At 35.1% G+C, this 11,766-nt stretch overlaps 1 protein-coding gene across 3 annotated transcripts in view; it reads left to right on the top strand.

Moving 5' to 3' along the window:
- CDH18 (cadherin 18) overlaps window positions 1-11,766 on the top strand; it is a 338,421-nt gene that overhangs the window by 175,758 nt on the left and 150,897 nt on the right. For all 3 annotated transcript variants that reach the window (XM_015567640.1, XM_015567641.1, XM_006769443.2), the window contains exon 4: window positions 8,060-8,179. In XM_015567640.1, coding sequence (XP_015423126.1) covers window positions 8,060-8,179 — 120 coding nt within the window. The remainder of the gene's footprint in view (window positions 1-8,059; window positions 8,180-11,766) is intronic.

Genomic DNA, 11,766 nt, shown 5'->3' on the forward strand with positions numbered 1-11,766 from the left:
TGTCTTAAAACATTTAGGGATGTTCCAAGGACATATTATTATTTTAAAAGTTCCCTTCTATTTGTATGTACATATACCTAGATTTCTGAAACAATAGTCTTGCTTTTGCCAGGGATCAGGAGTGTTTAGCATAAATTTAAATATGGTTGCATTGCAGTCACTTTAAATTTTTTAAAAATGCTTTATATCTAAAGTTGTTCAAAGGAAACCATACCAAATCACAATCCAATTTGCCTGAAAATAAATGTCATATCTTCTTTGTTTTTCACTGAAACTTATTTATAAGAAAATATATAAATCTCTACCAGTTCTCTTCTGTATGTTAATAAATATACCTATAATTTAACATTATTTAAAAGCTCTTAAAAATGACAACATATGATATAAATAATGTTTTTAATTTACTAGAGAGATCAACATATTACTTTATATGAAAATTGCATGCATTATTTAAAAACTTTATCTTCCATTAATTACTGAAACTTAGTTTGGGATATATAAAAAAAGATATAAATTTCATATAGTAAAATTTCTACTATATGAACCTTAAGTTCTGCGAGGTTCCTTATTTGGAGATGTACTGAAACATCCCTAATCATTTTCCTGTCGTCTTTGTTCCCCTCTCCGATCTCACACCCACAGGCTCATTTCTCTTTGCAGCTGTGTTCTGTGTTGCACAGCAACAAGTAGGGACAGCAGCTGTGCTTACTTTATTGCACTGTTTGTAGGGGGACTGATTTAGTTCTGCCCGAACATCTAGGGAGCTTCACCCTGGATCTCTTCCAAGATTCTAGTAGACGTTTTTAAATCACTACCCTGGGGCATAATCTTCCAAATGAGGCCATTTCTGTACTTGTACATGGTAACTTAGAGTGCATTTGAGTCCTAACACAAGACAACTGATAAATCATAAGTTGTACAAAAATGTCTAAGGTTCATACTTTTTTCTTCCCATTTTCTGTCCTACATCTTTTTGTCTATGTCAGTTAGCTATTGTGTAACAAACCAACATACAACTTAGTGGCTCAAAAAATCATTTTACAGCAGACTGTCAGAAAAACAAATTAGGAAAACAGTCTCACTTACAAATCCATTAAGACCTATAAAATACTTAGGAATAAATCTAATCAAGGAGGCAAAAAATCTGCACAATGAAAACTATAATACATGTCTGCAAGAAAATGAAAATACACACAAATGGAAAGATATTTCATGCTCATGGATTAGAAGAAATAATATTGGTAAAATGTCTATACTACCCAAAGCAATCTGTAGATTCAGGCTAATTCCTATCAATATCCCAGTGGCATTTTTCCAAAGAAGTAGAAAAATCAATATAAAATTTGTATGGAACCCTAAAGACCCAAAGCGGAAGAAATCTTGAGAAGTAACAAAGATGGAGACATCACATTTCCAGATTGCAAACTATATTACATAGCTATCTTAACAAAAACAGTATGGTATCAGCACTAAAACAAATACGTAGGTCAATGGGACATGCCAAGAGAGACCAGAAATAAACCTATGTGTATATCTAGTCAGGTAATCGCTGACAAAGAGCCAAGAATATATAGTGGGGAAAGAATAGTCTCTTTGTCAAATGGTGCTGGGAAAATTGGACAGCCATATGCAAAACAGTAACACTGGACCCCTATCTTATACCACACACAAAAATAAACTCAAAGTGGATTAGAGAGTTGGGTGTAAGACCTGAAACTAAAACTCCTAGAAGAATACGTATATTTTAATGACACTTTTGTTTAATGGTTGATTGATCTACCAGGTTATATTTTATGATACTTCTGATTCCTAATTTTCTCCATTAACGTTTATGAAAGTAGACTTGATTTGGGACTCCCCAAAATAACTGATTAATTTATAACATAAATTACTTTATTGGAATAAATAGTTTCACCGTAAGTTGAACCCAATTCACAAATCACTGCATTAGAGTATATGCTCCCCAAATTCCATTCTGAAAATTAGATGTGCAATGAACTCTCCCATGCAGATGCATCTGGACTGCCCTGATGTACTGCCAAGGGAGAAAACAAGAAAAAGGCAGGAGATAATGTGACTATTAAATCGGATTCAACAAATCATGAATGAGTGGAGCAAAAGAGTATATGGGAAAGGATGGCATATAGCATAATTGACAGGCTCAAGCTCAAAGGCTGCCTTTTCCAATTGCCAACTGTAGAACCTTTGAAACCTCAGTGCCTACATCTGTAAAATGGTTTAAAATGTAATTTTTTCAATAGGTTAATCGCATTATTCAAATAAATGGCATGGAACAGAGGGCTTTCCATATCATTGCCATTCAATACATTTAATTTTTTAATTGTTTTTTATTCAAGAAATATAATATAAAATTTACTTGAGTAATATGAAATTTAGCATTAGGCATTCTTATAAAAAATAAAAGGATATAATTGAAGATACACAGAGATTAACACTAGCCAAGATTTAAAATAGAAGAGTAAATTTTGTTTTGGTTCCTAGTTGTTTCATAAGTGTTGTTGAAAAGGATTTTTCTTTAATCAAATGATTCTTGGGTGAATACTCAAAGCATCACAGAATGGCACGATGACTAGAACGCTGTGCTATCGCTCTCTTTGGTGAAATTACAGCCCTCCTGTATAGAATGACATTTAAACTATAGCTTGATGACTATTGCTTTTTCACTTTCTCTGGGATAATCTTCTGAGAATTAAGCCTTAAGAGATTTCTTCGGAGAGGTACTCGCAGGCTTCCTAAGTCCTCAGCTTATTTTTACCCCATTTTCTGGCCCCACATTGAGTCACTTGAGATTTTATCAAAGCTGTGAACCCTGACAAGTCATGCATAACGATTTGCGATCTCAGAGAATATTTGCTTGGTATTAAAATGGCTTATTAAATATTTCAAATCGGTCTTCAGAGACGTTCAAGAAGGTCCACTCTTTCTGCTTCTCATGGGCATGTAACTTTATAAAATGTGTGCAATTTATAAAGCTGTAGTACAAAAAGAAACTGAATCAAAAGAATGACACAGGGCAATCCGCAAAGGAAACAGGATTTCAGTTTTATTGTAGAAAAGCTATCTTGAAAGCTTTTTTATGTACTTAAATCATTTTCAGATTTGTATAAGACATCAGCTGAGGGACACTGATCCGGAGCATGGGAACAGTTAAGAGTGCACCATAGAAAATATTTACCAAAAGAAGATTACACACTAAGTAACTAATGAAACTTTGAAATACAATGCTTCTATATTGTGTTTAATGGAAACTGTTGTGAAAGTTAAGAAAACATGTAGCACTTTTAAGTTTTGTTTTGTTTTTTAATGAAAACTAAATATGTAGGGAAGGGACTGTTGATTTAGTATCTCTTGACCAAACATATAATAATTTTCATAAAAAATGAGATTATTATTTTAATATTCTGGTGGAATAATGATCTTATAATTATCACTTTGTATATTTTCATTTGCAAATCTAGCACAGGAGAGGATAATAATTATTTATTTTCTACTCTCTATGCAATTAGGGCACCAAGCATGAATAAATGAATTGAATGGTCCAATACAGGATACTTTACATAGACATAGATATATAAATATTGATGATTTTTTTTTCACTTAAACTTTTAACCAGAAATAAAAATTCATTAAAATGACCAACATGACTTACTAATTTATTTAATAGTGCCAACAGGCTATATTACAAATAGTGTCTAATGTTTTAAAAAATTAAATACTATTGCCTTAGGTGGTTTGGCTCAGTGGATAGAGAGTCAGCCTGTGGATTGAACGGTCCTGGGTTTAATTCTGGCCAAGGGCACATGCCTGGTTTGTGGACTCAATCCCCAGTGTGGGGTGTTTAGGAGTCATCCAATCAATTAGTGTGGGGTGTTTAGGAGTCATCTAATCAATGATTCTCTTTCATCATTGATGTTTCTATCTCTCTCTCTCCCTTCCTCTCTGAAATAAAAAATAAAATAAAATAAAAATAATAAAAAAATAAAATACCATTATTTTTTGCTTACTTTAATTTTTCTCTTGTGAGATTAACTTCTAATTTTATCTCATTTATGGTGTCTCTGGTATCAAATAGTACAGGAAATTATGCTTCATTTTTTCTTGACTTGTAACCACAGACTCTTGTTCAGAATCTGTTAAAGGAACAGCCGTAAATTCTGAGAATAAATGTCATTCTTCCCACTGCAATTGTCACACACGGTGTTAGTTTGCTAGGGCTGCTGTACCAAAGTACTACCAAGTGGGTGGCTCAAACAGCAGAAGTTTATCGTGTCGCTGTTCCTGAAGCTAGAAGTCTGAGGTCCAGGGGACAGCAGGCCGTGCTCCCTCCTAAACCACTGGGGAAGGAGGTGTTCCAAGCCTCTCCTCCGGCTTCTAGTGGTTTGCTGGACATGCTTGACTTCCCTTGGTTTGGGCAAGTATCACCCCAATCTCTGCCTCCATGTTCATATATACCTCCCCGTGTGTGTGTGCGTGTGTATGTGTGTGTGTGTGTGTTCAAATTTCCCATTTCTATAAGGACACCAGTCCTGTTAGATTAGGGGCCCCACTCTACTCCAGAACGACCTCTCTAAGCCAATTACATCGACAGTGACCTTATTGCAGGTCATTGTACTGGAATTTAAAACGCCAACATATAAAATTCCGGGGGAAATAATCCAACTCATAGCACATATTTTAAGCGTTCTTATTTTTTGATTACTTACATGCTTTAAGTGAAAAAGAAAGCATTTTTTTTCTCATTTAAATACTTCCCAAAGCACCAGTGGTTCTTATAATTTTCCCATCTGAACTCTAAAGTAATTAGAGTGGAGGTAATTTTCATTTGGCCTGAAACTTCCTTACTAATTCTCTTTGGTAAGAAATCCTCGAACACTTGAGCAAGAGATTTATTTCCCATCCCTCTTGTTGATCTCTCCCGCGGCTGTCTCCTGGGGCAAGCTGGCTTTGCCTTGCTCTGTGCTATGCCTGTACCTCTGCTCCCTTCAGCCAGCTATCTGTTACTCAAAGCGGCAGCCTGATACCTTCAGATGCCACCAAAGTACAGTGAGAGAGGCACTCTGCTGTTCCGTGTTTCACACACAGATAGAACCGCCCGGGACCCGTGAGGCCTGCAGCACAGAGATGTGTTAAGGACTGTAGTTTGTGACCCGAGTAGGCGGCTATCATATTTGCTTTTCTTCCCCTAAAACCCTTTCCTGCTGTTTACTTAACTCTTCTACTTTAACCATCACTCAGCCAATACCTCCATTCCACCTTTCTTTCTTTCCTACCTTGTTCTTTCTCATCCATTTGTCACTGCATTCATGCTTCTCAGCTTTCACTTAACAAGGTTGGGTTTTATAGACACCTTAAGCCAAGCAGAGCACGCTTTCTCCTTCATGCGGCGATCCAGCCCATCACCATCAATGAGGTGTGATCTTGTACTGTTTCTTTTTCTCAGCTTTCTCCATGAATGGTTGCTTGGGTACTATTTTAAGATGTTAAAAACGATTTAGACTTAAATCACGATTGCAAAACCAGAGCAAGTTTCAAAAGCTTGGGATTGTATAAGTGTGGCTTCTTAATGGCCATTATTTTACAACATTCTATCCTGTTTTCTCCTTTTTGAATCCTAGTCATCCCTATATGCCAGGTATTATTAGCATTTTTTTCCTATCAGGTCAAAGATTTTACTGGTAATATTTTATAACATTTTGTCCACTGTAATAGCCTGACCAGGGAAATTACAACAGATTTTAATTAGTTTCAGTGAGGTACCAATGAAAATGTCTCCTAAATCAACATTTCTCTGTAAATATCTACCTACTGGTATTCTCTAAACAAGTTGGAGAGATGAATATTGGATCGTGTGTCATTAATATTCTATAATAGTAATAATCATACTTAGTAGTGGAAGAGATAGTTTACATATGATTAGCTCTGGTAAGTATATAAAGCCAGAACATGTAGTGCTAGAATCTGAAAAATATATGGTACACACAAATAAGGCTTTCTAAGAATGGACTAGCACTGAGGCAAAAAGACTTTTATTTTACTTTTAATTTTGAGATCATAGATTCACATTCAGTCATGAGAAATGATATGAAGAGATTCCTTATGCCTATATCCTTTACACAGTTTTTTCCCAATGGTAACATATTGCAAAACTATAAAATGATATTATTATTAGTGGAAGTCCTTTGTGTCCCCATGGCTGCCTGTGGAAGTGGGCTTCCCTGGTGCTGCTGGAATAAGAATTTCCAGAGGCCCCTACGGGAGGGTGAGGTATTCTTGAAAGTTTTATTTCTGTGGAATTAAACCCCTCGGTTTCTAAGGTCCCATCTCTGGCTTTTTTTCACTAGGTATAATTCTCTGAAGATTCATTTCAGTTGTCACAAAGATCAATAGTCTGTTTATTTTTATTGCCAAGTAGTTTTTGATAGTATGAATGCACCATAGTTTGTTTAATCATTGCCCCATTGAAGGCTCTCTGGGTTGTGTTAATCTGAGAGCTACTATGAATGATGGAACTCTGAATATTTGTAAACAGGTTTTTATGTGAACATATATTTTTATTACTTTAATATGAATGCCCAAGAGTACAACTTGCTGGGTTATGTGGTAAATGTATGTTCAGTTTTACAAGAATCTGCTAAACTTACATTTCCAGCAGTATAAGGGTGACCTAGTTTCTCAGCATTCTCACCAGCATTTGGTATTGCAATTGTATTTTATTACCCATAATTAGAGATTTCTTTTAGAAATAACACAGTCAGTCCTCCTTTTCTGGGTATGCCTAATTACTAATTATATTTCTGCTTAGAATATCAATGTAACAATACTATTTAGCCCAGAATCATAGCATATTACTAAAAGTCATACATTTTTGGTATGCTAATAAAAATTTTCAGTTGCACTTCTCATACTAATTCTTTTAAGTTCTCTAGGATCCCTGTAGGCAAAGGACAAGCTTTGTTTAAATTTCTGTTGGAATCTAGACTCATAATAGGTGTGTCATACCTACATATTTGAAGTAATTACTAAAATTAAAGACTGACAGTTGTCAGTACTTCCATAGTCGAGTACCAAAATGAATGCAAAATTTTATAGTGGCTTACTTGGTTGTGGAAATATTTTTGTTTGATATAAAACCTGTGTTAGTAGGTAGAATTTTCTAGTGTGGCAAATTAAATATCAAGTATGCATTTGTAGATGACGCATCAAATACATGTTATAAATAAATGAGAGCTCTTAACCACTAATTCTGCAGTAAAGTTGTATTGCCCTTAATAGGTGGTTGTCATGTTACACTTAGATCAGTTTTATTTGGGAATAACTGGATATTAGATTGGTTTATCTAACCATTCAAATAAAGTTTAAAAGTTGTAAACATAAAGAAACTAGCATAATAGATCCAAAAAATTAGTACCATGATATGATATAATATTTTAAAGCTTATAAATTACTTTAAAATGCATTTTAATCACCAAAAAGTTAGTGTGGTAGGAAAATTCTGATACCCATTGTGTTAAGATAATTATATTGGTACTGTGTAGAAGAGAATAAAAGAATGCTTACTGAACCATGGGAACCCGTTAGGAGTCTCATTAACTGTCCATGTATGAAATAAAAAGATCATGAATGACGGAAATGATTTGAATGGGCTGTTTTGATGGTATTAATAATAATTTGTCAACTCAATCACCTTCCCAAACCATTCCACCTCTGGTTTTCTGAACAGCCATGTAGCACGCAATATACACTCTCATCACAACTTTGACTTTGCCCCACAATTAACACTGATTTGACTTTTAAACATCAATCCAACCCAAACCTAATTATGTGAGTGTTATTAGCATAGAGAGTCATGCCATATTCTATTTTGGACTCAGGCAAAGAAAGTAAGGAATAGGTTTGGCCGATAAATCTAAGAATTAAATTTAGTGGGACAAATCCTTTATGGTTCTCTATAGATATCTCAATATAACTCCTTCTGTGTATAAGTTAGTCACATGCTGAATGTCATAACATACTAAAATTTGTTTTCCTGAATGCACAGGTACCTCTGTTCTGCAGGTAACAGCTACCGATGCAGATGACCCTACCTATGGAAACAGTGCCCGGGTGGTTTACAGCATTCTCCAGGGACAGCCCTACTTCTCCGTAGATCCGAAAACAGGTTAGTGCATTTCTCTATAACTTGTGTGCAGGTGTATGTACAGGAAAGAAAACAGTGTTTTAATAATTGACCATTGAACATGAGTTGGAATTATGCAGATTCACTTAGAAGTGTGTTTTTCAATGATTACATACAGTACTATAAATGTATTTAATTTCTTACTTTCTTAATGACACTTTCTTGTCTCTAGCATACTTCATATAATACAGAATATAATATGTATAACATAAAAAATATGTGCCAATCAACTGTTTACATTATCAGTAAGACTTCTGGTCAATAGTAAGCTATTAGCAGTTAAGTTTTGAGGGAGTCAAGAGTTATCACATATGTTTATAGTGTGTGCGGGGGGATCAGCACCTCTAACCCTTGCATTGATCAAGAGTCAGCTGTATTTCTCTGTACTCTTCTATATCTGACATTGTTATTGTGGCACACTTGAAAATGCCCTCACTTTTCTAAAACAATGTGATTGAACAATTAAAGATAAATTAACAGCTTTCCTCAGGATTTGATCATCCAATATTCATACCTACACCAGTAAAAGCTCCTAATATTAGCTTATTCCTGTAACAGTTAGTGAAATACTTTTTCCTTAAAATAAACATGGGGCATTATGGGAAATGAGATTTTCAAGTTTACTGTATGTTTTATTTACATATTAGTTTTAATTCTTTGCAAAAGAATGTAAATGACTTAGTTTGATTATTTTATTTGATTTTGATTATCACACAAGTTGTTGTATATTACATTGGAGAATTGTATTGAACTGCCATTTTTTCCTAATGAGAAATAATTTTCAGCCCTTAAATATTGTATTAGTTATGAGAAATTAACTGAGAATAAATCCAAAGACATATCAACATTTTTTTCAGGAAAACATGAATCTGCCCTTTTTTCCTCTCTATTTTTCTGGCCAAAACAATCATATGCTATTATATCATTTGATGTGATGCCAAAATGGAAGTGAAGGATATTCAATAATGCATTATAGGGTTATGTTACAACAGCATTATCTGAAAACCACTGAAAGCTCTGGCCTCATTGATAATTTGTTAATAAAAGCTTGGCTAAATATAAAACTCATTTTTTAATCTAACCAGCTGTACAGTATCAATAAGTCTCAAATTTACTAATAATTTCAAAGATATACATAATCATGAGACATAGATGAAGTGAGGAGAGAGATCCATAATGTTCCTAAGTCACATTTGATGCCTTCTGAGTAAGGTTAACAAGTGGGGTCTTCAAGCAAAGGACGCTACCACAGAACTAGTGCAGAGAGCCACCTTTGGTCCTAACTACCCCCTTATAGTCATATACATAATAAACAAAATATTTTTTCTGGAAGCTTGCTCCACAAGTCTGTAGACTCCAGGTTTGTTTACCATTATCTTAGACAATGAGGTACATCTAACTGAAGAGATATTATAGACAACCACACTTTCAATGATTAATACCATTAGATTGCTAAGAGTATTATCACCATCATATTTAAAAAGAGATTCAACTAAGTTGCTTGTTCTCTTTCGTCCTTGTTATGCTCCAACACAGAAGTGAAGAATAGACATCAGGCATACTGTTTAGGCCCGTAATTCTCATAACTTATGAATAAAATAAGAATATATGTGGATATGTATATGTAAATGAAAAATATACACACATATATACACTGAGTGGCCAGATTATTATGACCACCCCATCAGTACTTCGTTGGGCCACATTTTGCCTTCAATACTGCGGCGATTCTTCTTGACATTGACTCCACGAGATGTTGAAAGGTGATGCGAGGCATCTGACACCATGCCTGATGAACAGCACTGTCCAGTTCTGTGAGATTTGATGGTTGTGGAACCAGCTGCCTGATGGCTCTTTTAACTTCGTCCCACAAATGCTCAATTGGATTGAGATCTGGTGATTATGGGGGCCACCTAAGCAAGGTAAAGGCTCCCTCATGTTCTTGAAACCACTCCTGCACAATACGAGCACCGTGGCATGGTGCATTGTCTTATTGTAAGAAGCCATCTCCATTGAGATACACCATCAACATGATAGGATGAACTTGATCAGCAACGATACTTAGGTATGGTGTGCTATTCAGACATTGTTCCACATGAATTAAAGGGCCCAAATCATGCCAGGAAAACATGCCCCAAACCATAACACTGCCCCCACCAGCTTGAAGGGTTGTACTCATGCATATGGGGTGCATGCTTTCATGCTGTTTCCACCAAATTCTCATTCTGCCATTTGCATGATGCAACTGGAAACGTGATTCATCGGACCACATGGCTTTTTTCCAATGCTCGACTGTCCAATCCTTGTGTTCCTGTGCGAATTGGAGACGTTTTATCTTGGTAACTGCAGACAGAAGAGGTGTTGGACCAGTACTTCGGCTTCCATATCCCATACGATGCAGTGTACGGCTAATTTGCCTTCAAACATCAGGTGGTCATAGTAATCTGGCCACTCAGTGTATCCATATATTATATGCATTTTAATTATAGAATAAATTATAATATGTAATTAAATTAAGTGAAAATTGAAATTAGGAGATTATAAAAATAAGTAATGTAATATTACCTAAAATGAATGTGATGTACAAGTTTTTAGAACCAAGATATTACTAAATATTTAGAAATAAAATATTTATTTATCTGGCAATCAGAATTTTGGAACAAAAATATGTATACATATGCGTAAACATTTTTAATCTGGTAGGGAGGTTTGGAATTAGTTGAATATATTTGTTTTATTAAAATATATTTACACTATAACACTGTGTAAATTTAAGGTGTTTGACATAGATTTGTTTATTTCTATATTGTAATAGGATTGCCATTGTAGTGATAGAAAATCTTAAGACATCTCATTATTTGATATTATTGTTGCTCCTTTTGTTCTATTTTCCCAATAATCATGGTTGTTTTACATATGAGAAAGCTATATTTAACCTTTAAATATACATCGCCCTAGACGAAGGAAACAAGAAGACTGTGTTCCAATTACCTTGGTTAGTATTGCACACACACACACACACACACACACGCACACACACACTTACACACTTACATGCCTATTTACACATGCATAAATATGCAAACACACACATGGACTTTAGCCCAGTGATTTTCAACCAGTGTGCCGGCTGTAAGAATTTTTAAAACATGCAATACCTGACTATTTAGTAAAGGACACTGACCTCTTTTCCCTAAGATTGTCCAATAGAAAAATGACAACAGCCAACACAACAATAGCCGCCTAGTGTGAATGAATCAAAACTATACCTATTTTTTGTCAGATCAGCAAAAAATATATGTTTTGGTGTGCCACAGAATTTTAGTAATTCGTCTATGTGTGCCCTGAGATGAAAGAGGTTGGAAATTGCTGATCTAGAGTGAAAGCCGCGGGCTGGAGAGCTATTCTCTGACCAATGCCAGAGCTAGGCCCAAGGAGATGCGCAAACAAAACATGGTCGATACCTAAATATAGACTCACCACATCTTGTACTTTGTAGCCTGGCCATTTCTGGAATTTTGATGATCCTATCCAAGATACAACTCCCTGTGATTCATCTGCCTGTTTTA

This window comes from Myotis davidii, unplaced genomic scaffold (assembly GCF_000327345.1).
Source record: "Myotis davidii unplaced genomic scaffold, ASM32734v1 scaffold143, whole genome shotgun sequence".
Lineage (NCBI taxonomy): Eukaryota > Metazoa > Chordata > Mammalia > Chiroptera > Vespertilionidae > Myotis > Myotis davidii.